This window comes from Candoia aspera, chromosome 2, assembly GCF_035149785.1.
Source record: "Candoia aspera isolate rCanAsp1 chromosome 2, rCanAsp1.hap2, whole genome shotgun sequence".
Lineage (NCBI taxonomy): Eukaryota > Metazoa > Chordata > Lepidosauria > Squamata > Boidae > Candoia > Candoia aspera.
Window position 1 is genome coordinate 7,806,322 of NC_086154.1, and position 25,261 is coordinate 7,831,582.

General features: G+C 52.9%; 1 protein-coding gene across 4 annotated transcripts in view; it reads left to right on the top strand.

The window, feature by feature from the left end:
* The first annotated feature begins 7,726 nt into the window (after positions 1–7,726).
* Positions 7,727–25,261, top strand: part of LOC134488876 (H-2 class I histocompatibility antigen, Q9 alpha chain-like) — a 55,798-nt gene continuing 38,263 nt past the window's right edge. Inside the window, exons 1-6 of one of the 4 annotated variants that reach the window (XM_063291212.1) lie at positions 7,727–7,830; positions 15,084–15,359; positions 18,249–18,524; positions 19,965–20,246; positions 24,502–24,597; positions 25,140–25,172. In XM_063291212.1, the coding sequence (XP_063147282.1) occupies positions 7,761–7,830; positions 15,084–15,359; positions 18,249–18,524; positions 19,965–20,246; positions 24,502–24,597; positions 25,140–25,172 (1,033 nt within the window). In that variant the 5' untranslated portion in view covers positions 7,727–7,760. The remainder of the gene's footprint in view (positions 7,831–15,083; positions 15,360–18,248; positions 18,525–19,964; positions 20,247–24,501; positions 24,598–25,139; positions 25,173–25,261) is intronic. The other 3 variants (XM_063291215.1, XM_063291216.1, XM_063291213.1) reach the window with 3 other exon arrangements.

The window sequence follows — 25,261 nt, forward strand, 5'->3', positions numbered from 1 at the left end:
CTCAGGCAAGGATGATGCTGGGCAGCGGGGAGGATGGTACACAGCAGCAACCCCAACTGCTCCCCGCAGCCCAGCTTCAACCAGGGGGCCTCACATCTGGTGATCTCCACAGCAGAGCCTTGGGAAGCCCCCCAGGACTCCTGGACGACAACCTGAAACCCTGGTGGGCCCATTTCCAAGAGGGCAACACCGTTCTCGGGGCCCATCCAGATCTCAGGAACACAAGCCCGGTCAGCCACCTCGTGTCCAGCCTCATTGTGGGCAAGGGCAGATTTCTTGCAGACCAACCTGCAGGAAGCAGCAACAGTCAACAGTCCAGAGCCCCTGAGGATCCAATCGATCTAGAGGGATGGACATCAGGATCGCTCTCAACCCCATCCGAGATCCCACCATATGTCCCCCTACCCATCACGGTTCCAGGCTTCCTGCCTCCCCACTCTCAACCCAGATCCTCCCCAGCCCTCCTTCCCTCTTCCCAGGCCAAGACATCCATTCACACACACCTCCTAAACATCCACCGCAATCACACTCCTGAACACCTCACAGCCAAACCCTGTAAAAGAAAACCAAACTTTATGAAGGAAGGATCCTTTGTTGATGGATGCTGGTGCATCTTCTTCTGCCTAAAACCTTCTGCTTCTCCTGAAGATCTGGCTTCTAATACGTCTGTCCAAGCTGTGGGAGTTGGAGTTAAACAGCTTCTTATTGCTTCTCGGAGGCAGTTAGAGTTCCTTATGGGATTTAATTATCCTAATAAACTTTGGAACTTTCCATACTTTTATATAGGAAATGTGTGAACTGAGGCCTTCAGGATGAAGGTGGGTCACCTCCCCTCAGTTGAGTAAGGAGCCATGATCCTTTTTTATTTTATTTTTTTCCTTCAAAAGAGTAACATCCAGGGCTATTCCTCTGGCATAAACAGAATTCAGCCTGTCTGTCTGTCTGTGGCCTCTCTGCTGACTCCTTCACACTTGCAGGACCCTGAAACCACCCGATTCTGCATCTGCAGGAACATAGAATTGCCACTAGGGGGCACCATAGACAAAAGCAAAATGTCCCACTCAAGCCTGGAAAAGGGGGGATTTTTCCCTTTGGCATTTTAAATGCATTTTCTGCCTCTCCAGATCGGGCACCTTCAAGGCCTCCTGCAGGGTGGCCCAGCTCCTGCTGGACCCACCTCCGGCAGCAATCTGCCTTGGGGCATTGCAGGGGCTGAGGAAAAGGCAGTCCTGCCAGCCCTGGGGTTGGGCCTTGGAGGAATCTTCTCTTGAGAATTGCCTCCGTTGGCCCTGCCTAGATGGGCTCTTTGTAGTGAGAATCATGCAGACCATGGTCTCCCTGGGACCCTCTGTGGGTGCAAAAGCAGCAGCAGCAGGACAGGGAAAAGTATTGGTGCTTTTGACCTTCAGGATGGGAGAAGACTTGAGGATACCGTGGACAGCCAAGCAGACAGACCAGGGGATCGTCGACCAAAACAACCCCGAGTTCTTGCTGGAGGCACAAAGGAGCAGCTTGAATGATCCTCCTTTGGACACCCACCTGATTCAAAGAAAGCCCTCGAGAGAAATCCAGAATGCCGGAAAAGGTGGAAGGAAAGAGAAGGGGACAACCGGCAGCAAGGGGGATGGGCTCGATTCCAGCAGTGAAGGCACCCCTGAGGGACCTGAAAGGCCAGCGTGGGGACAGGCCATCCTGGGTAAAGTCTGTGCAGTCACTGAGGGTCAAAATTGAGCTGACTGCACCTAATCAGTCCATTAATTGATCAATCCATCAATGTCCTAACTGCATTCCCATTCAGTTGAACTGAGTGAGCTTTGCCTGCCTGCCTGTCTGTGAGGAATCGCTGGAGGGGTCAAAGAAGGAGAGAACATTCCCCTGAAAAGGGGGCTCCACTTCATCTCCTCTGCTCAGGGGGGCCTTTTGCGGTTTCCAGGGCAGGGAAGCTAAAGAGCAAGGGGGGGTGGGCCCTCTGGATTTGCAATAATAATAATAATAATAATAATAATAATAATAATAATAATAATAATAATAATATTTCTATGCCGCCTGACTCACAGCAACTCAGATGGCAGAAAAGAGGTGGGAGAGTGAATATCCTAGCAGAGTGTTTCTCAGTGGGGGATTCTGGGAGTTGAAGTCCACACATCTTAAAGTTGCCAAGGTTGAGAAACGGTACGTGAGACAAACAGGCTGAAAATAACACAGCAATTTCTTTTCTGCTCTCACACAAACACATTTCACAGTTCCCACTGCTTGGAGTTGCCTGCCAGGGAGACATTTTGAACTGAGGTAGTTTTTCTCAGCCATCGACAACCCGGAGCCCTCCAGACGTGCTAGACTTCAATTCCCATCATCCCCTACCACCAGGACCCCTAGCCAAGACCCCCCGTGCCTGGAGGCTGCTCTCTGGAGCCAATTGGCCTGCTGTGAAAATGCAAACAAACAAATCTTTATTACGGTCAGAGACCAGCATAAGGAGGGTGGAGTACAGTTAGTTAAAGGCATATTAAAATCTAGTATAAGAAGCTAAAACACAGAAATACGTTAAGATCTGTTATAAAAAGCAAAAACACAGAAATAGAAAATACATTAAAATCTCATATAAAAAGCTAAACTACAAAAGCCTAGAGGAAAAGCAGAAAGTAAAAGGAAAGAAAAAAAATCTAGAGGGAGGGGTAGGAGCATTAGATGAGTGTGGGGGAGCATAAAGGTTAGTATATCTGTAAATAAAGTACACTACTAAATTAAAATTAAATGCTAGTTTGTGGCACCGGTCACCATCTGGCGAATTTTAAGTGCTGCTCCGCAGAACCTGGCAACACCGTATGTTGTAACAGGCTTGGTGTCTGGCAGCAACAGAGAGGCATAAAATCATCCTGAGTGCCCGGGGTATTTATACAAGAACGGGAAGATGAGGCTGGTTTGAATGTCTCTATAAAACAGGCCCTGGAGGAGCACCTGCTCTGTGGTCTCTGTGTGACCAGAGTCACAGGGGCCTCGTCTCTCTGGGGAAGGGGGGTCTTCCTGTATCAGCTCAAGGACAGCTGAGGGGAGGGCGTGACGTCATGGCAGAGCGAAGGCCTCCGATGGCTGGGTAGGTACCTCGAGTTCAGTGTGTCACAGGGAAGGCAGGATACCTGCTGGATTCACTGGCAATAAGGGTTGGGGACCTGGCTAAATCCAAGTGGGGCTCTGGGTCTGCTACACGCTGTTCAGTAAGTGCCTTGGCCTGATCCTCTCCCCTGCTGAGTAGCAGGTCTGGAGCGAAGCCCAGGGATGAGGTTTTAGTGGCCACAGCTTGCTTCCACGTGGACTGAAAGTCGTCCCTCATAGTGAAGGGGGCAAGGCCAGGGGGGAAAAGGGAGAATCTGAGCCCAGAGTTGAGCACGACCACCCACACCCCGGCCCCCGCTTTCATGAGGCCTGTCTCTGGTCTCAGGACGGCATAAGAGACACATTTTGGGGCTTGAAGGGCCGATCTTAGACATTTGGATTGCACAGGTTCCAGTGGTGCCAAAGTGGAGAAGGGGCCAAGCCGGGCCCCACACAGGAGTTGTGCTATTGGCTTGGCTCCCAATAGTTTGAGTGCTGCAGGTAGATAGTGGCCCCCTCTTGACCTGAGGAATTTAAGAATGGCAGAGGAGCGCCTTTGTGCAGTTTCAGCAACGGGGCCCCCAGGGGCCTCTCTACTGCTGGCAGAACGGAGGACCACTCCCAGGGGTTTGAAACAGGAGCCTGCTCAATTCTGTGGCCGTCCATGCTCCAGGAGGGGCTCTTGGGCCTTTTGGCAAAGGCCCCGAGTTCAGTTTTCTGATCACTGAGTTCTGGCTGCCCTTCCTCGCAATGCTCTGTTAGGGCTCTGAGCGCTTTTTTAAGGCCCACAGGTGTTCCTGAAAGTATCGCCGCATCGTCTGCATACAGCAGGACAGAGATGTGTCTTCCGGCAAGACTCGGGACTTGAAAGTTCGCGTTGCGGAGATGGCCCACCCTGGAGTCGATCTGGAAACTGAATAGGAGGGGGGCCGGGAGGCAGCCTTGCTCGATGCCCTTCTTGGTTCCGGTGGCACTGGGGAGATGGCCCTGGGGTTACATCTTGCTTTGAGCAGGTCCCTTCACGGAGCACACGTGTTAAATGAAGGAAGGGTCGGTGGATCGAGGAGGCCTCCGGTCTTTCCCTCGGCTCAGCTCGGGCTACGGAGTCAAAAGCTGCTTTGCGGTCTGTGAAGGCGGCATGAAGGGAGGTTCTGTTGCGGGAGGAGGTGTGGGGGTACCGGGCACTGACTGAGGGTGGATCGGCCTTCCCTAAAGCCGGCTTGCTCCTCTGCAAGCATCTTTCCTTGTTCCAACCAGACCTGGAATTTCCTTTCTAGAGGTCTTGCACAGAGTTTGCTGATTGTGTTGCGTCGGTTGCAAAGGAAGCCGCTACGAGGGCGGAGAAGGAAAGCGGGTGCGGTCACCTGGGAGCGAGACGCCCTTTCCGGGAAATCGGGCGCGGTGAAAGACGCGGCTTCGCCCTCGGGGGGCAGCAGGGGGCGCTGCGGGACAATCCCGTTGGGGGGCGGGGCGGCGTCGGGGGTCCCCGCCAAAAGCTCCTGCGAGCCGCCCCGCCTTTCTCCGGGCAAGAGCGGAGGCTGCGGCGGCCTTTGGGCGGTTTGGAGCCTCGCCAAGAAACAGACTGCCCCCCCCCCCCGCCCTTGGACGTCCGTCTGACGAGGGGCGCCCGGAAGCGTCGGGGCCGGAGTTTCCCGGTTGTCCGGGCCTTCCCCGCCGGGATCCGCGAGATCTCCCGTTTGTTCCGAGGGAAGCCCCAGGCCGATCCGGGTGCTTCTGGCCGCGGGTGAGCGGGAAGCGGACGGCCTCGGTGAGACGGAGCGAGACCGGGGGATTCGTCCGGGAGGAGCCATTGCTTCTGGGGGGCGAGGGGAGAAACCCCCCTCCTGGCCTCGGAGCCCCCCCAGTTCGGAGCAGCAGCAGGAAAAGCTCTCCGGCCTCAGGGAAAGGGGGGAGAAAAGGCCTCCTGAAAGAGGAGGGGCCGAAAGGAGGCCCCGCCCCGCTCGATCCAGCCTGAGCCCGGAAACGCTCCAGGCCAGCCTTCCCGCCCGGAGCCTCCCCGCGAAGCTCCCCCGTGTCTTTAGGTCCCCCCTTTGCTCTCCGTTGCTTGCTCTGGGGAGGCTGGCCGGGGGCCGCTGCCGCCAGTCCCGAACTCCCCCCTCTCTGCACCGGAGGCTTCCTCGGAACCGCGTCTGGTGCAATAAAACTCCAGGCAGCGAATGAAGAGAAGGGTGTTTTGTTTCTTTCCTGCCTCAACCCAAATCAGGGTTGGTCAGGAGGGTTGGGACTGCGGCTCCCAGAATTCCCAGTCAGCGCAGCCAAGCCAGGCCTCCTGGGGATTCTGGGAGTTGTAGTGCCAACAGGGCTGGAAGCTGCCATTGCTGAAAGCTAACTGAGATGGTAAAATCTTCAACTGGGAGGTGGGGAGGAAAAAGAAGGCAGCCCGTTTAGGTGTGTCTAAAAAGAGCCCACCCATTCCCCTGGTTTGAGGCAAGGAAACTTACAATTTCCCAAAAGAAAGGATCAGTTTAAGCACTTTGGGCAGATTAACTCAGGAACTGCCGTCCTCCAAACACACTGAGAGTTGGGAAATGTTGAAATAGTCTTTCCATCCTTCCATGAGATTCATTTCAACCGACCTCAAGCGAGCAAGCTGAGACGAAGCATCCCTGCCAGAGATTCTCTCTCTCTCTCATTCTTGGGCGGTTGCTCCCAGTGTGAAGTTGGAGGAAAGGAGAGGGCTGTGCAAGGCCCCCGGGGCTCCCCAGCCTGCCTCTGAGCTTCTTTCCTGGGGGGGCGGAAGAGAGGGGGGGAGATCCAGCCAGGGCCGCGGCTGATGGGAAACCCTCCAGCCCAGGACGGAGGATCTGCCCTCTGGGGCTCCCCAATACACAACAGTTGTGCAGGTCCTGAATTGGGGGCTGCCTCTGAGGAACTTCCAGGCAAGCTGCTCTTGGCTGTTTTGTCCCCGGGAAGCCTTTAGCCGCTGTCACCCACCTGGCCCACCTTGGAGGGTTGTTGTTATTAAAGAGACTTATATGGCCACCCAACTTACTGACAGTGACTCCAGGCAGCCTACAAAAATATAACCCCAAATACAAAACCCACCATATCCCCCCCCCCAGCAGCAGCAATACACTCAGAAGGACCACTTGAGGGGCTCCGCATCAACCCAGGATCCCCAGGCCCGGTGGCAAAATCGTGTCTTCAGGGCCTCAGGAAGAGTATGAAGGTGGGGGCCAATCTTATCCCTGCAGGGAATGATGTTCCAAGGGATGGAGCCACCACGGAGGAGGCCCTTCTTCCCAGTCCCCCTAAATACACTTCCTTTATTGAGGGGACCCACAAGTCATCGACTGCTGGAGAGAAAGGCTGGGAAACTGATCTTGGGCTCAAGCTGGACACTCCAGGCATCCTTGGGAAGGAGCCTGGGGAGGCCGGGGGGGTGGGGTTGGGGGGAGTCTGGATGGAGTGAGAGCCTCCACAGATGAGGCAGCTTCATGGGGGGGTCATGCCTGGAGAAAGAGGCCCCCAACGCTGGGGCAGGGCAGGGCAGGCGCTCCAATCTCCACAGGCAGCTCCTTTCCACCTCCTGGTGCAGGAAGCAGCCCGGTGTTTCCTCTGCCAGGGATTCTCCAGGCCCATGGAGGCCGGTTCACATGGCAGATTCAACCCAGCCAGCAATACGGCTGGGTGGCGCCTTTGCACAACATTCTCACACCAGGTTAGCTGCAGCCTTGGTGAATTTTCCCTTCTGTGACCCAAAGTGTTTTGTGTGTGAATCCCCGTTTGCACCAGGTGTCCGTGAGGTTCTTCATCCGTATAAATACAGACCAGTGGAAGGGAGGCAGAACCTCACTCCTCTTCCCCACAGGCCCAGCCTTATTTGCACTCTGTACATGCTCGGTGGGAGGCTGACAGCAGAAGAGAGCAGGAGATGGTTCAAGCCCTGAAAAGACCCTCGCATCTTACTCATACTTTGCTCATCACAGGAAGTGTAACAGCAGCAGCAACAATTCTTTATCAGCTAAATGCGGCAATCATAATTACAATTATCAAAACCGGAAGAGGGTTTTATTGTTTTAGTCCAGCGATTCCCCAGAATAACCACCGAAGGAGGGAGCGGCCATCTTAGTTTATTGCGGGAAAACCGAAGCGCTTTGAAGCTTCGCGAAGCCTCGTATCTTCGCTGGAGAATAACAAGGAATAGGGAATTAGCGCACTTCCCCCCCCCCGACCTTTTCCCCCTCCGGGAAAGGCCCGTCTCCGCCTTCAAGGCGCCGCAAGGGCCGCTGAGCGTTTCTGGCCAGGGCGAAACTTCGCTCGGGGTTTCGGCCCTTCCGCTCCTCCCCGGCTGGGGGGGGCTGCGCGGAGTCGGAGAGGGACGCCCCCCCCCGGCCCCTGGCCTGCCCCCTCCCCCCCGCTTTTCCGAGCCCCGCAATTCCGCCCCTCCCCCAATACTCGGAATTCCCGGAGGGGGTTTTCCCGAACGGAGAGAACTTTCGCTTTCCTTTTCCAACCTCTCCGGCAGGTTGCGCCTGGCCGTCTGCCTAGCAACCACAGACGGCATCAGAATCCTTTTTTCCTACTGGTTAAGCTTGGCCAATCGCGGCTCGCCCTGGATTGTTGCGGTGTGGATCACGCGGAGCGCCTCATTACTTCCCTGGAACTGGAGGAGGGAAGGGCGCAGGTGGAGGTCTGTGGACAGGATGGCTCTGCGCCCTGCGCCCCCGTTGCTTCTGGGGCTGGTGGCGGTCGCCCTGCTGGAGAGCGTCTTCGGTGAGTCCCTTCGGGGGCGTCGGGGGTTCCGGCCCCTTTTTCTGCCGGTGGGAATCCGTCCAGGGAATCTCTCTCTCTCTTCTTCTCGCCCCAAAAGATTGTCCCCAGAAATAGCATCCCGATTCGGTCCTCTTTCTAGTCCGCTCCCTCTCCCCCTCCTTTCAGAACAGGCCCCAAAGCGTGGGTGGGGCCCTGCTGCCGCTCTCCCCCCGCCACGGAGGGCCACTCCGGGAACCGGACAAGGGTCCCCCCTCCAGATGTCAGCCAAGTCTACCTGGGCGCCCCCAAGCGCGCTTCTTTCCGTCCCTCGAAGTGGGGGTTGTCTTAAGGCAGCGTCTCCCGTGACCAGGTCAGGTCCACAAAGCTCCTGGCTGCCTTCGCACGACCGCTCAGCTTGGGTCGTATGAGCTCCCTTCGGCGGTGGCTTCGTTGCTCTTTCTGGCGTCTGGTGCTGTGAGGACCCGGCCCGTCTCTCGGGTCGGTTCCGTGTATTGGCAAACGCGGAGGCTGGTGCGCTTGAGCGATCGGGCTAAGGTTGCCGTGTGAATGCAGCAGGGTGAGAGGCTGCAGAGAAGCGCTCCTTGAATCGTCTTCATAAAGAACCGTAGTAGGCAGCTGCGAGGCGACACGAGCAGGCGGAGTGAGAAACAATTAGTCAATGAGAGGGGCAAAGCAGGAGTGGATTGCTGAGAGCTTTTGAGGGTTTTGCCCCCCTTAGTCCCTCACTGAACCCGTTCGAGACCCCAGTCCCACTGGGGAAAAGATCCAGAATCCGTAGCTCTGTGAGCCTTTGCAGGATTGCATCTTGTGCCCCGTTTCTGGAAAAGGAAGTTTCGCTTGCAGTCCTGCCTGCTCTTGCCACCTCGCCACTGAGTACGGCAGCTTGCTCTCCTTGGGCCTGGTGCCGAGCGACCAGGAGTTCCCGGGCGTTTGTGGACTCAGCTTGGTCTAGGATGCTGACAGTTTCCAGACACCTCAGCCATCCATAGACACACAGAGATAAATCACATTTACGCAGCATTCAAAAGAGAGAAAAAGAAAGCTAAGAAGGAAGCAGAAAGACCAGAGGCATCTCTCCAGCAGCCGACGCCCAGAGAAGCAGGGGTTAACACCAGAGAAACAGTCAAGTGGAAAACCATCAAGGAAGCACCAAGCGGACAAACAGTCAAACAGACAAATCAAGCAGAAAACAACACCCCGGTCAAGGAAGTCCCAAAGAGAACCCCCCCCCACCAACACGGGCAGGGCAAGCTCCGGTGTAGAAACAGGGAGCAAACCCCACATTCACCAGCACTGATGGTGTTACCTACTTGGGCTATGAAACGTCTGCAAGCAAACAGCCAAGCTCAGAGAGCACCGAGGACGGACGCCACAGTCCAACCCTGAGCTGCAGATATTCTTCTTGGAGCGGTTGGAAAAAGTTTGGAGGTCCCCAGTGATGGCTGTGACCCTCCCTCACCCCTGTTTTGTTTCTTTATTTGTTTAATGGATTTGTTAAGGCTGCCCAGCTCCAAAAAGACTCTGGGTGACTTACAACCTATCCGATATATGAAGTTTGAAAAACGCAGCTGAAACAGTGCGACTGCCTGGAGTTAACCAGCCTTCCCCAACATCTGAAATACTTTGTTTCTGATATTTGCCTGATTATTTTTGGTGTCTCCTGGTTGGTGTGTTTAAGTTGTGACTTGTACTGGTTTTTATAGTAGTTTTTATGACTTGCTCTTGAATAAAGCAAGATCAGATTTCGATGTTGCGGAGGAGGAGGAGAATTAGTTGTCCCCTCCTGCAAGAAGGACACAAAAAACAGGTTGAGATGGAAGAACAGAAAGTTGGAAATTTCTTGGGGAATTTGTGTTGGAAATACGCAGCCTGATAGAGCTTCACCTGGTTCTCCTCTCAGGCTGATTTCAGACGTTCTCAATGCTCAACCCCACAAGGGAAAGGAGTGTGTTCTGGGCCATGTGCAGATCCCCGCCCCCCTTCTCTCCTTCTGTTAGAGAAAAACTCTGATCCTTTTGGATTCTGAGAACTCCGCAGAGCAGGCAGTGGATCCGGGGCTCCATCTCCCCCACAGCTCTGATGAGCCCCTGGAACTGTGGGGAGGAGCAGGAAGGAGGACCCCAAGGGCTTGGCTTTGCGAGGGTGAAGGGGTGGGAAACAGCCCAGGAGGGAATGTGATTTAGGACTTTGGTATTTATTTCTCTGTGCTGGGAAGGTCCTGCCTTTTCCTGTGCAGACCCAGGTTATGCACAAATCAGTGCTGTCAATGATCTTGAAAATCTCTGGTGCACTGGAAGAATTTCTGATCTGAAGAGCCTCCACAAGGGATTGTTTTTCCAATGGCAGTAGATGAGCACCAACGGGTGGCCTTGCGGATTTTCCAGTTTCACCAATTTCCCAGCAGCACCTTATTTTCCTTTGATTCTTTTAACAGCTTACAAGCTGTTGTTTTCCTGGTCATTGGGCAGCCCTGGAGTCTTATCTTTTCCATGCTTGTATTTTGACATTTAAAACAAAAAGTGATTTTACGTGGTCTTTTTTGATAGTTGTCACTTAAAGTTGACAGTGTTCACGTCTTGTGAATTTGGTCTGTCTGCCAAGGAAGGGCTGAAAACTCTTTGGTGCTCCAGGGTCAGGAGTTTGCAGGATAGAAATTGAAATCATTTTCCGTGCTTATCTTTGATTCACCAGAAGGGCTCCACAGGTTACGGGACCCTCCACAGGCAGACCGAGTTTAGGGGGAGGACGCCTGGTGAGCCACCCCCCGCAAAGATTGGTGGTGGCAGCAGGAACTCTGCTATTAATCTGCATTTCAGATTAATAAAATTAGTTACTCAGAAGACATCTAGAAGCATTATTCCCGTAGATTAAGAACTTTTTAGTTACCATCTATGCCCTGGAATGTATTACTTCTTTGAGAACATTGTTTTATTGTGTTTTAAATTAGTATTTATGTTTGTTTTATTGTAAACTGGCCAGAGTTGCTCTTTGAGTGAGAGTTGGTGGTGACTGAATTTGAAATATAAATCAATCAATCTCCCAAGCTTCCTCAGTGGGTGGGGCCAGGGTGGGTACATCCCATGGGTTCCTGGGGGTGAGGGGGAATTCTGGGAGTTGAAGTCCACACTGAAGTCCAAGTGGCTGAGTTTGAGAAACGCTGATCTAGGCCTTTACACTGATCGTCACTGATCACGTGGAGAGTTGGATAGCCCAGGTCACCGTCCTCCGAAGCTGGCCGAGGGGCATTTCTGCCTTTCTTTGCGATCCCCTCTGGGATCCCCACTGGCCTTCAGAGGACATCGCGAACCCAGGCTCGATATTGCAGACTCTCAGCTGGAGATGAATTAGTCAGACAACAAAATCATGGTGTTTGCCAGAAGGCCTAAAAACTGTTCCTGGCACATGAATATAGCTTGCCTTGTATGATTTTCATGCTTTGAATAGCTTGGGGGGTATTTCATGCCTCATGTAGTTGAAGGGCAGACCCAGCTACATTGTCTGGACTGCCCAAAAAGGTTCAGCCGCCATCTTGTGATTCTACTGAATGGGGGTCGGGGGGAGGTTGCCTTCCAGCAGGTCTGAAATTCTTCCCAGCCAGGTCTTTGGCCCGGCCCCCTTCTGGGACTCAGCTTAAAATGAAGGCACAGGTGGAAAAAATAGTGCTTAATGCTTGTTTGCTAACCAGGCAATATTAGACGCACGTGGTTAAGTTTCAAGAGGATGTGGGTTGAACAGGTGACTGACAGCGGGTAGAAGGCTTGTTGTACTCGGACTGGTTTCAAGGGATTCAGAAACCACAGAACGACCGTTAGGAGACCATAAAGCCAGCTGGGTGGTTTTGGGTTAGTGTCTGCCTCTCAGCCTTGGAAAGAAGGCAATGGCAAACCACTTTCAAAAATGTTGCCAAGAAAACCGCTAGGACTCGTCCAGACTGTCATCAGGAATCGTTCCAGTCTTGGAAAGTCCTGTTTTGTGTGATTCAAGCGGGAAATTAAAAACAAAAATCTGATTCAAGTGTTTTGCTTAAAGAATAAAACAAAACTCAGTTCTAGTTCAGTTCCTTTTCTGGCCTTATGGCTGTACTAAAGTTATTTGATTTAAAGCTCAGTTCTGATGGATTAAAGCAGCTTGAATATTTCAAGTGGCTCTTTTACTGTCTGTGACAACTAATGTCGGCAGGATCAAGGATCACTTAGTCAGCTCCTTTCTGTTGCTGTCTTAGCCTGTGACGCTTTTTGAAGCCTCGTAATTTAGCATGGCTGAGAAACTGCAGAGGTTGTTGGAGGGGCATCTCCTGAATTTGAGCTATCAGATAATGGGAGGCCACATTCTCAGAGTGGGATGCTAGAAAAGGGGGGCTGATCACTTCCCTTGGAATGACCTGGGTTCATCATGTTCGTCTTCAACAAGTTTTAAGACCAGCTGACCCAGCTGTAACCTAAAGGCTAATTGACATAGTAAAACGCACAACCCTAAGGTGCGGGTCTTAGAAAATATAGAACATGCTAAGGGATATTATGGGGTAGCGTGTAGAGTTACTGCACAAGTGCTAAAAGAATTAGCCCATAAAGAAACATTGTTGTTTTTATTTCCTTGTTAGAAAATGTATAAAAGAGAAGTCAGGTGTGTTGTTCGGGGCTCTTCCATTTGGGCAGGAGACCTCTCTTGTTGCTGTGCACAGAAAAAAAGAGAACAAAGGAGCTTCCCACCTCGGTGTGGTTTACTGGGTGCCAAGTCATGGGCCTTCTTGGCCAACAGGACCGTTGTCCCACTTGGTCTCTTTGGGGCATGTCCAGTCCTGATTCCTCCCGGCAATGTTTCAGGCGCCTCGTTGTGTTTCTCTGTGCCGTGAATTGGGGGCGATGGAAGTCAAGGCCAGATTCTGGTTCTTCATTTTTACCTCTCAGCTGAAGCCACTTTTCCTGTGGGGAGAGGCCTTGCCCCCTGTTTCTGTCGGATCATTCTAAGTCTTTTGGGACGAGCTGTCTTGAAAACAAACCCCAGATCCATTGTTTTGTTGCACAAGAGGTACTCGGTAGGGGCTATGATCAGGCAACATGGCTTGTCAAGCAGTGCCTTATGGGTGCGGAGCACCAAACTGATCTAGGCCAAGCCTGTAGAATGCCAGTGGGTCAGGGCATCAGTGCCCCCCAAATCCTGCCTCTCCCCGTACCCCATTGGTCTGTTTGGGGCACAGCAGAGCTCTCCCCCTGGCCAAGCGGGTGCTCTTCCTTCGGGGCTGCCCCAGGGGAGGTTCAGAAAAGGCCCCCCAGAAGGACTGTGCCCCTGGGGGGGAGGGGGAAGCGGCTCCCTTATCAGCGTTACAGCCACGTGCAAAGCGCCTTCATCCCACCCTTGCTGGGAGACTTCCCAGGAGTTTTTCACATCTCCCCTGTTGCCTGATGGAAGCGCTGCTGTAACCGGGATAATTTAATATTAGCTTTAGATTTATCTATTTCTGCTAAGGTTTGGTTTGCCTATTATCTATTTTTATGGACCTGATTCTCCTGCCGTACTGGTTTTTGTAATTCTTGTGGTAGACCTGATTCTGTGATGATGGTGTTTGTATGTTGCCGTTCTTTATCGTATTATTTCCTTCTTTTCATGGTATAATTCTGTGCTGATCTTTGGCCCTAACAAAGTTTCCTTTGAGCTGGGTTAGAAAAATCCAAACAAATAATTCATAAAATGGTGGATTTCAGTGAAAGGGATGCAGATTCTGCTTGGATGTTTCAGCAAGAGCTGTTGGACAAGGGAACCCCTTGGCCAGAGTTGGGGCCCCCCTTCCCTGGGGGGCTCAAGCGGAGGCCAGAGCCATCGTGGGGGGAAGAGAGTGGCTTTCATTTGGGCTCCTGCACCGAGCGGGTTAGACTAGATGACCTCCGTGGCTCTCTTCAACACGCGGAGGCTATGCTTCTGCGCGTCGAGGGTGATTTGCAAAGTGCTGCTGAAGAAAAGTACAGGATTAGCATGGAAGGAGGACAACTTCCTGAACATGCTCTGGAAAGTGAACCAAAGGTTTTAGATCCAGAGCAGCCTTTCTCAACTTTTTGACCCTGGAGGAACCCTCGAAATATTTTTCAGGTCTCGGGGAACCCCTGCACATTCAGGTTTATGGTCATTTCATGGGTAGGCCTGTATATATGCATCAACAGCATTCTTAAACTAATAATAAAGAAGGAAACTTACCTCTTTAATGTGAAGTTGCCCGAAAGTGAAATAATTTTTTTAATAAATCGTGATCTCCCAGGGAACTCCCAGTGACCTCAGGGAACCCTGGTTGAGAAGCCCTGATCTGGAGTCCACCTGGTGCCTTGCAAGAACCTGGGAATGGCAGTTTCAGTGCCGGGATTGCATTGCTGAAAGGAAGGAATCTTGGGACAATCAGCAGTGAGATTTTCTGTGGAATGAGGGTGGGCCCCATTCAGTCCTGGGGTCAAAGCCAGTCCCTGCTCAGGGGCCTCAGCTCCGGGCCTGGAGGGGGAAACTCCCAGTGGGGGGGCCAAGCAGGAAGATCCCCGGGGGCTGCAGGCTCCATTCCTGCCCCCTTCGCCCCCCCTTGACTGCCCCCATCTCCCTGGCCAGCAATCTGGGTTTGCCACCACCACCCCAAGGGTCCCATGGCCTCTGGCTTCACCTGGGTGCCTCCTCCCCCGCTTTCCTCCTCTATTCTATAAAAACTCCCCTCAAATCTGCAGCTATTATCAATCCATTTTGGCCCTCCACGAGGTGAGAATTTTTTTTTTCCGTGAACAGGAAGTTGGAGTGACCAGGTGGGGTTTCCTGGTGTTCTTCAGCTTCTGGGGGTGGGACCCCCCTCCTTTCTGTGGGGCGACGGCGGCTTCTCTGGGGCAGAGTCTCCCCAATCCCGGAGAGGGTGCAGGGAGGCCTCGCTGGGAGGGGGGAGGGAACCGTTGGGGGGACAGATGGGGTTTGGGGTCCTGCTCTCCCTCTGGCCCAGCCTCCCCTCCCCTCCCACTCTCACCCCCCACCCCCTCTGCCCCCCAACCCTTCAGGCCCTCCAGAAGCTGCTTCTTTGCCTCTTGGACACTCCCTCTTCCCCCCCTCGGCCTCCGGTTCCATCCTCTCCTCCGCCTTTCCCCTTCTCCCTCTGCCCCAAGGTCTCCCTGGGGTGTCTTCCTCCTCCTCCTTCCTCCCCAGACCCTCAAATTGGGGCCTGCTGTGCCCCATCGGATCGGGGTCCCTCCGTTGAAGCCCCCCAGAGTAACTCTGCCCCTCTGTTCCCCTCCCAGGCGGCTCCTCGCACTCCCTGAAGTATTTCTTCACCTCCATGTCGGACCCCAGTCAGGAGCTGCCCCAATTTCTCGGTCTGGGGTTCGTGGACGGTCAAGTCTTCATTTCCTACGACAGCAACAGCAGGACGTGGCAGCCTCGAGTCTCCTGGGTGGAGAAGGTGGGGAAGGAGGACCCCCAGTACTGGGACAGAGAGACCCAGAAAGTGCGTGGCCGTGAGGAGGCGTTCAAAGTTGGCCTGGAGACTCTGAGGATTCTCTACAACCAGAGCGAGGGTGAGTGATGGGTTGGGGGGCTCCTCCTGCCCCACCTTCCCCACCAGGAGCAGGAGGGGGAGAGGGGGATCCTTCCAAGGGGGCAGGCCGCTTCCACGCTTTTTAAAAAAGCTCTTTTAAAAATATTTTTAGTGCTTTAAAAAATCAAGATAAGTTTATCCTTGCCCCATAACTGAAGTTCTCTGTGCAGAGTACAGTCATCAAAAACACTTTTAAAGTAAAAACTATATATTATATAGCCCAGGAGTGATATAAAATGTGGTAAAGAACAGACCAAAATCTCCTCTCTGCCCCCCCCCCGACTCTCCCCCAGGAAAGACGGAGGGCCTGGCCTCGATGGCCCTCCTGCTGGGGGGGAGGAAGGGAATAGCAGGTCCCCCACATCCACAGAAGGCAGGTGGGTCCCAAGAAGGTCCGGGTGGAAGCTGGTCCTTGTCCTTCTGTCTGTCTCCCCCCCCCCAGAGAAAAGAGGGACCAAGTGCAGATTCAGGATCCCCCCAGGCTCCCCCCATCCCAGGAGAAGCATTTCTGGCACCCCCTTTCCAGAGGGGCGAGGGGGGCCCAACGGCCAGCAGCCTCTTCTCTGCCTCCGGCTGGAAGAATTGGGCAGGGATGCCAAGTGGGGCTGGGGTTCATGAAAGGGGCTCAGGACCCTTCCCGGCATCCGTCCCATCTTGTGAGGAGGACAGAAAGGGAAGAAACCCCCATTTGGGGCCTTCCTGAGCCGGTCGGAGCTGCCGGGGCTCCCCAGCCTCGGTCCATCAGGGCTGGACTCCTGCACTCCCCTCTCGGTGGGGCTGCCCTTGAGGGGGGAAGCCCTTCCTCAGCAGCCCCCCCTTCCGCCACCTTTGGGGGCACAAGATTTACTTTAAAGGAACTTTATTAGGGGAGGGCTGCAAGCAAGTGTGTGCGTATGTGTAAAACTCTACACTGCTTTTTGCTGAGATAAACATCTACAAGCATAAGTCATTTTCCCTTCTTTCATCACAAGGATGTGCCGCCCCACTTCTTCTCCCACTTCTTCTGCCCAGAGCTTTGCTAGTTGTGCCCCTGCCCCCCCAGGGTCTCCCCACATCCCTCCCAGGGCCCCTCCCAGCCCTTCAGAGGAGCAGAGCGGGACAGAGCAGCCGGAGCTCCCCCTGGTGGAGGAAAGAGGAAGGAGCCTAGCCAGGGTGGGGGGAAGCCCAGAAGACTCGGGGCGCTGTCTGAGTCTGTCCAAGTGGAGGAGAGAAGAAGACAAGCGGTGCCCTGCTGGGTCAGACCCCTGGCCCATCTCGTCCAGCCGGCTGCTCTCCCAGTGGCCCACCACCCACACACTGTGTCGACCCCCTCACTGAACGGTTCACCACCAGTGCACCGTCTCTTCCTCCTTTGTCACAGCCAGCTCTGATCCCTCTCGCTTATAGGAGCAGTTGGGATTTTTGGCCCCGGGGGCATCCCATCGGCCGACCTCTACAGTTTGGATGCCCACCCCCCGCGTGTGCAGAGAACCTCGGGGGCTCTTCGCAGTCCCTTGGTGTTTCTACCACTCTGGACCATTTAGCGTCCTCAGCAAATTCCACTAGTCATGCCTGATTCCAGATCCTTTAGAAACATATTAAAGAGAACTGGTCCTAGGACAAAACTCTGGGAAAACCACAAGAGGACCTGCCCTTTTATTCCTTGGCTGCTACGCTTCCTGAGAAGTCTTTGATAAGGGACTTTATCAAAGACTTTTGAAAATCTGAGTAGATGATGTCTACAGCTCGGCCTTACCCACCTCTTTGTTACCACCCTCAAAAACTCTAGTAACTTTATTAGACAGGACCTTCCGTTAGTGGCGCCATGTTGGGTGTCAGTGAGCAAGGCCTGGGTCTCAGATGTTCGGTAATTCTATCTTTAACAGCAGTTTCCACTGTTTCCCCCTGAGCAGATGTTAAGTACACAGGATGTTTAGTGTTCTGGATCTCACCCTGAGCCCTTCTTTAACATCGGAGTTACGTTGGCTACCTTCCGTCCTTAACTATGGAGGCTGAGCATAGAGACAGGTTGCATATTTTAATGAGAAAGTCCCCAATCTCAGTTCTGAGCTCCCTCCCAACCTTTGGGTGATATCATTAGCAAATTCTTGGGGTTAGCCCAAGTGGGAACCCTAACCCTTTTCCTTTTGGGCCAGGAGGGTCCCCCTTTTGGGGGGGGTGGAGGGAAGGGCAGAGGCTGGGGACCTCTTGCTATCCCCCCTTCTTTTGGGGAGCAGAGAAACTGGGGAAGGGCCCTCAGTTGCCTTCCCTCTGGGGAAAAGGAGGTTGTGGGAACTGGACCCTCTAAAATTCTTCTGGGGGGGGAATGAGACCCCCCTCCTGGGTGTGTGTGAATGCAAAATTCTCAGTGGGGATCTGATCAGGGGACCCCCAGGTAGATGTGGGGGAGGAGGAGAGGGGCTTTTCCTGAGGAAGAAGCTTCTGAGGAGCCTCTCTTGGGGGGGGGCTTGTTGTAGGGGTTGGGGGTCCCCTCTGCCCCTCGCCCCCCTTCTGGCCATTTGTCTTTGCGTTGACCCTCCAGACGGAGGATTTTGGGCTCTGCAGATCCAAGGCAAAGATGGCGCTGCTTGTTCCGCCTTTTGCACAGAGGGAGACTTTGGGGAGGGAGGAGATGGAGGGAGACGTGGGAGGGTCCCAGGTGGGGGGCAGTCGGTCTGGAGACGCTCACAGTGTGATTTGGGGGCAGGAGGGGGGCCTGAAGGCCTCAACCAGAGGAACCTGAGGAGCTTCATGAGGGAAAAACGGATTTCGTTTTCCAGCCTCCTTTATCCCTTTTCTCACTGCCTCCCTCCTGCATCAAAGTCCCTGCAGGGAGGGCGTCTCTGTCTCTCCTGAGGACTCCCAAAAGCATCTTGCTGTCCCTCTTTAGGCCTTCACACAGTGCAGAGAATGTGCGGCTGTGAGCTCAGAGGAGACGGGAGCAAAGGAGGGTTTATACAGGAAAGCTACGATGGGAGGACCTTGCTCACCTTTGACAAGGAGACCCTCACCTGGGTGGCAACCGACCCCCAGGCCCAGGTCACCAAGAGGAAATGGGACTCTGATCAAGGATGGAATCAGAGAAGGAAGGCCTACCTGGAGGAAATCTGCGTTGAGCGGCTGGAGAAGTACCTGTCCTACTGGAGGGAGACGCTGCTGAGGACAGGTGAGCCTCTGGGCCCAGGCCAACTCTCCTCCTTCCTGGCCGGTTTCTTGCACGCGTTCGGCCCCCTTTGGGTCCCTGGTCTGCAGGGGAGGGAATTCCCCTCCTCCCCTCCCAGCAGCTCTGCAGGACGCGGGAAGAAGCCCTGCATTGGTTCCCCTTGCCAGGCAGCCCTTAAAGGGGGCAGGAAGCACAGCCTCTGCCCCCAAAGCCACAGGCGGGGCAGACCAGAATCCAGGGCCTGGCGGGGTCTGTGTGGATCAGGCAGCAGAAGCACTTTGGGGTATCCTTTGCACAGCCCACGATGAGGCAACAGGGCCGCTTGGGGTCCTTCAGTGAAACCCCCTTTAGCCAAAACTTGGCCAAGTGTGACCTGATTCCCTCCCAGCCACTCTCCTTCCCTCCCCATCCCACAGGGGGCTCCCTCCCTCCCTGGCCCCTGCTGGTGCACCTCCCACCCACCCCCACCAGGGGGCATCTCTTCCACCAGTGATAGGACATCATCAGTGCCCCCACTTGGGCAAAAAAGACCAAGGGTGGGGGGTGTTTATTTCCCAGGGGAAAAAAATCTAAGGATTCTGAGGTTCTTTCTCTTAAACCTCAAACACGTCCCTTAACTCTGACTTAGTGACTCCCCCACTGAAAACAATACATTCCCCACCCCTCCCGCCACAGGGCTTCTAGCTCACATTATAATGTTCTCCCCCCATTTTTTTCTTGTGGGTTCATTATTATTTTCCCTTCAAGACCACCCCTCCCCCTGCGGCTCCACCCCTTCCCCCCAGGCTCCTTGATCCCTCCAGGATCTGCTCAGTGAGATCAGGCTCCATAGGGGAATCACATTGGCAGCAGCCCCTCCCTGCCCTGGGTCTCTCCTCCATTGCATCACCTCTCTCTGCCTGCCTTTGAGAGGCAGAATCGCTTTTCCAAATTCACCCGTGTGGGATTGCACAAGCCCTGAGCCCTTGCTGTGATTCTGGCTCTCCCCCTCTTGAAATTTGGGTTGTGCCCCTTGGAAAGAGGCCTGGAGCAGCCCAAGATTTGCAGGAGCAGAAGAGGACCCAAAAGGGAGGGAGAAACCTCTGTGTTGTTTCTCTGACAGGGGACTTAGAAGAGCAGCCCCAGTATCCCTCCCTTGAACGGAACTGCCCAAGATCTGTCAGAGTTCAAAGCAGTTCCTGTGGAATTTCCTTGGACCCTCAATTTGCTGCCGGAGGTTTTTCAGACTGAGTCCCTGGAAGGGCTCAAAATCAGGAGTCCTTGTGGCTGAGCATTTCCAGATTTGGAGCATGTCCTAAAACTCTCGGAGGCGCTGCGGGTGTGGAGTGTTAAATCCCTGCGTTACAACTAAGTAGTGGGAGCTTTCCTGCCCGTCAGGTTTCTCCTCCACCTTTCAGGCTCTGGAGGGGCTCGGAGTTAATTCCGGCCGTGCCGTTTCTGCAGAGACCCCGGTGGTGACGGTGAGCAGCAGGACGGAGGCCGACGATGGGATGGAGACGCACGTCTGCCGCGTGGATGGCTTCTACCCCAAGGAGATCGACGCCTCCTGGAGGAGGGACGGGGAGGTCTGGCTGCAGGACACCCTCCGTGGGTCTGTGGCCCCCAACGCGGACGGGACCTTCCACTACTGGCTCAGCGTCCGGATCGATCCCAAGGAGAGAGGCCGCTATCGGTGCCACGTGGAGCACGATGGCCTGCAGGAGCCTGTGGACGTGGCCGTGAAGGGTGAGAGGCGGCAGGGAGAGAAAGGCTTGGCTCTTTTTCAGGCTGGAGGATTGTGGGAGAGAAGTGTGACCCCAGCTGTGTCCAGATGTGAGCTCACTTGAGCTCTAATCCATTGTTTTTTCCCTTTTTTGAGGTTTGTGGACCTGCAGGGAATGGGCCAGAGAACTGGCTTTGGGTTATTTAAAGGAAGCAGAATCCCATCAGAAGAGTTGGCCGATCCTGATGAAACACACTTAGATCCTCTCTTAGCCTCCGTTTCTCCCCTGTTTGCTGCCTCCAGCAGAGGAGCAGCAGAAACAGATTTTCTTTTGTTTAGAAATCCTACAATTCAAAAATTGGGAGGTGTCTGGTAGCTCCTTTTCTGAATACCAGATTTTATTAACATTGGTGAACTGCAGCTCACTTCAGGGAATGCGTAGAGTGGCTGGACTGAGGCATCGGCAGGCAGGAAAGGGGCCGCCAGTCTGATTTTCTGCCATCAGAGACTAACACGGCTTTCCTCCTGTAGAGAAGGAAATGTCCCTGTGTCGCTGCTCTAAGAAAGAAGTGCAGACATTATTTATGATCAGGGATCTGTTGGAATTCCTGAGGCTCAGCATGAAGCCCTGTGTCAAACAACTCTGCGTATCCTCATAACTTCCACTGACATTTTTACACCGCACTTTTACAACTGCAGAACACCAATCTTCTATTGATGGTAGCATCCCAATGATACAGTCACAAAATGTTCAGATTTTCTTTTTACGCTGATATCCCAGGCACAGGAGAATACTACTTTAGTTTTTTTACCAAGTATGAAATCACAGGCACCATGGCTGCTATTCATGAGTTTTCTGGAGGAGAAATGTAAAGTTCTCCTCCTCGAACCTGCCCCCCGAAGCATCCTCCAAATCTCTTTCAGCCATTTGCGGGACCCTCCAGAAGTTGGGTATCACCATATTCTGTTTTTTCATCCTGAAATTCTGGAAGCACAAAATAACATTTCTTGCCATTTCTGGACTGGCAACAACTCCCCACCCCTCCCAGAACTAGGGGGAGGGGGTGAGACAGACACCCCACATACACTCCCCCCCCACATGCTACAGTGAACCTTCCAGATCACCAGAATCTTTTATTTTTTGTTGTTGTTGATCAGAATGAAATAGAAAACAGATAGATCAAGTGATCTCTAAAAGAAGATAGGGTCATCTGGATGCTGCGTGGGATTAAATTTTTGTGGCAAATTAGGCCTTTTGTCTAGTGAAAGCTCCCTCCGGAGGCAGCCCAAAGCTGCTTCATCTTCATTAAATGAGGTCGGATGGCCCAGCAATTAAGGGGATCCTCAGTTGGCTTGAAAATGTTCCTCAAGGTGTGCCCAGTGATGGTTCCTCATCAGGTTGAAGATGTCAAATGGGGTGCCAGAAGAATCAGCCCTTCCTCCTCTATTCTTCAACATTCCCTTTAATGCCTTGGAGGAATAGGTAGAACAAATAGTTACCAAATTTCCAGAGATCTAAAGCTGGCTCAGTGAGCTCATATCCTCAAAGAAAGAAGTCCAACTCAGAATGGACTGAGGGTAACAGAATGAAATTGAAGAGAGACTAGAGAGAAAAGAGTGTCCAGAAAGGATGGGCAACCTCAAATGAGATCCTGTGATGGGAGGTGTCTGTGAAGGGGGAGGCGATGTGATGGACTTCAGCGGCACTGCTGGTTCTCAGGAAGGAGGGGGCACATTCCGAGGGGGGGAGCAGGATAGGAGAAAACACGAACCAGAGCTAGAATGTGGGAAGCCTTTATTTATTTATTTACGTTTTAAATTAATAAATGTTATTTATGTCTCCAATTTGTACTACTGCCCATCTCCCCCCTAATAATTTGGAAGTTGTAGTTGAGTCAAAATAGTCCTGCACTAGAGCCTTCCCAGGTTATTTCCCCTCAGGTTAGGTAGGGTAGCTTTAGTCTGGCAAGACTGATGTCAGGCCCAGCCCACGAACGACAGAGGATCAATCCAACCGAACTTCAGTTCTTTATTTGCTCACACAGTTAGGGCAGAACCTTGCCAGACTAAAGCTACCCTACCTAACCTGAGGGGAAATGGCCTGGGAAGGCTCTAGGGCAGGGCTGTTCTGAACCTCTTAGTCTTCCCACGTTCCAGCTCTGGACTGTTTTCTCCTATCCTGCTCCCCTCCTCGGAATGCGCCCCCTCCTTCCTGAGAGCCAGCAGTGCTGCTGAAGTCCATCACATATACGTATTAAAGGCACAATCCCGTCTGTCTGAATACCTTAATGGAATACTTTAAGCAGATGGTTAGATTATTTGGCCTCTTAGGTTCCTTCCTTCCAGCTGTATGATTCTACAGGTAGTCCCTGCTTAACAACCATTCTTTTAGTGATGGTTCAGACTTACAACAGTGCTTGAAAAATTGACTTATGACTGGTCCTCACACTTATGAATGTCAGTGTCCCCACGGTCAGATGGTCACAATTTGGCCACTGCAAAAAAGTCATAAAATTGGGTCAGATTCGCTTAATGACTGCTTTGCTTAGCAACCTAAATTCAATTCCAACTGTGGTCATTAAGCGAGGACTACCTGTAAGTGCAATGTTCTTTACTTAGGAAACAAGAATCAAAGGTGCAAGTATTGGGTGGGGGATACTTGGCTTGCTAAAAAGATTTTGTAATCGGGATTGATTGGAGACTGAATATGAGCCAGGAGCATAAAGTCCCTTCAAAGAAGGCATCTGTGATTTTAGGCTACATCAAACAGACTGTAACTTCCAAAGGATGAGGGTGATTTTCTCACTGTCTTCTGCTAGGATCAGAGCCCGCCTCAAGGACAACGTCCACTTCTGGGCAACAACCGTTAATGCAGGTTCAGAGCAACTGGAAAAGGTTCCCAGGAGAGCAGCAAGGCTGACCGGGGACTAGAACCCGAATCCTCTGTAGGGGGATAGAAGGAGCTCCCCATGACTAGCCTTGAGCAACGAGTGCTGGTGGTGGTGGGGTTTGTGACAGCATCTTTCGAATAAGCAGAGGGCTGCCACCTAGAAGACAGGCAAGGTCTGTCGCCCTCGTTCCTGAATGCAGGGCGTGGATTTGAATGACAGGGAGGCCTTCCCTGGGGTGCTCCCCCTAACCCCGGGGTGGGTGTGGGACAAGAGGATTCCCACCTCCTGGGCTGCCTTCCTGGCACTTAAAAGCTCCAGATGCCAAGACTGGAACCGTTTCTGTTCAGCCACTTCCTGGCCAGTCAACAGAGTGCAGAAGCGAGGATTCATGTGATGATTCCAGATGTTAAATCGGTTCTTAAATCCTAACCTTAGAAATCCTCAATACAATCCATTTAGGATGTACTGTAGAAGAATTCTTTATCAGGAATAAGTAACTTGGGGAAAGAAAGAACATGAAACCTAGGCAAAGCCCTGAATGAGGCTTTCCCACCTCCACCTTTGAATTAAACATTTTCCCCTCCCTCTGATGAGATCATCCCACAGATTATCTTTTCCACTCGTCCCCAGGCCCCTCCCAGCCAGCTCACCTTCCCAGACACAGCACAGGCAGGACTTCTCCCCCTGCCTCTGCTGGGGTGTTGCCCCTCCGCCTCCTGCACAGACTCACTGGTGCTGCCTCGTGTCTTGCCTGCCACCCTCTCTCTCAAGCCCTATATACAAATCCACGGCAGGGCTTCGTAGTTAGGTGAACCCTGACCATTCCTTTCTTTTCCTCCGGGGAACAGAGCAATCTTACGAGAGATGAGCCAAATGAAACTGTCTCTTTAAAAAAAAGATACATGATATAAACCCTTTTGCTTTAAATAATAAAATGCAAAGATTCAAGCTTAAGAAAAAAAGCTAGCATGCAGAGCTGCCCAATTCTGCTCAAATTCATGACATAATGGGGCAGCTGATAAAAAGAACAAAAACGTTTTCAAGGTTTCACTAATTTTGTTTATATTATTGTGTTGTTGAAGATTTTGTTTTTGTTAACCTGATGAGAGAGAGAAGATTGCAAATGGCTGCTTTTGAGCTGAAGAGCTAAGGGTGAATGTCAGCTGCCTTTGCACTGGGCTGGTGTGAGACCAAGGCAGCGTCACGAGGACACGTCCGCTAACCGTGGTTAGCAGGGTGTCTTCAGTTAGAGGGACGTGAGGATGAGCCCTGAGTCTTCTTAACTTGGGCGATTCCCAGTAGTCCCTTGGCTGCGTTAGGTCTCTCCCTGACTTGGAACGATGGTTTGGGGTTCTCCTTCAATCCTCTGCTCTTTCTCCCAATTCAGTTCCGGAATCCAACCTGGGGCTCATCATCATCATCGGCTGCGTTGTGGCTGCTCTTCTCCTGGTGTCTGTGATTGCTGGGATCTTGGTATTTCTCAGTAAGTGTCCCACCTTTGCTGGGTGGCTGTGAAGGGAGAGGGGGAGACTCCTCCCCAGTCCCCCCCTTTGGGGAGCTTCTTCTGGGCTCCCTTTTCCCTGTTTTTCCAGCCCTCTTTGGGAGCATCTAAAATCTCGGCTTCTTGCTGGGACTCCAGTCTCAACTCGGCTGAGTCTGCGGTTCGGACGGTCCTGCCTTCTTCTGGTTGGGAAGAGGCATCGCGGTTCCGTCCCTTTCAAAGGCTTTGGTCAAAGAGCAGCAGGGAAGGATTTCAGTGAAAATCCTCCTCCTCTCCCGGCTGTTGCTGCTGCTTTCCCCATTTCCCTCCATCCCTCCCAGAGGCAGCAGGTCTCTCTTGGGCAAGTCGGGATACATTTGCATTTTGAAGCTCTTTCTGTGTCTGTTCATAGTAGTTGCCAGGAGAGGTTGTGACTAAACAACTGTGAAAACCTCTCCTGGGGCTCTCTATCCCTCCTGCAGAGGGAGAGATTGGATGATCTCTGGTGGATTATTCTTAGCTTTGACTGAGCTTTTTCCTTGCAGAGATACGTCAGGATGGCTACAAGGCAGCATCAAGTGAGTGATTTGTCCTCTTTCCCTGTTAGCTCCAAGTCAGAGCGGGAATCAGAGGCAGCCTCAGTTGAGGGGTGTGTGTGTCTTTGTGT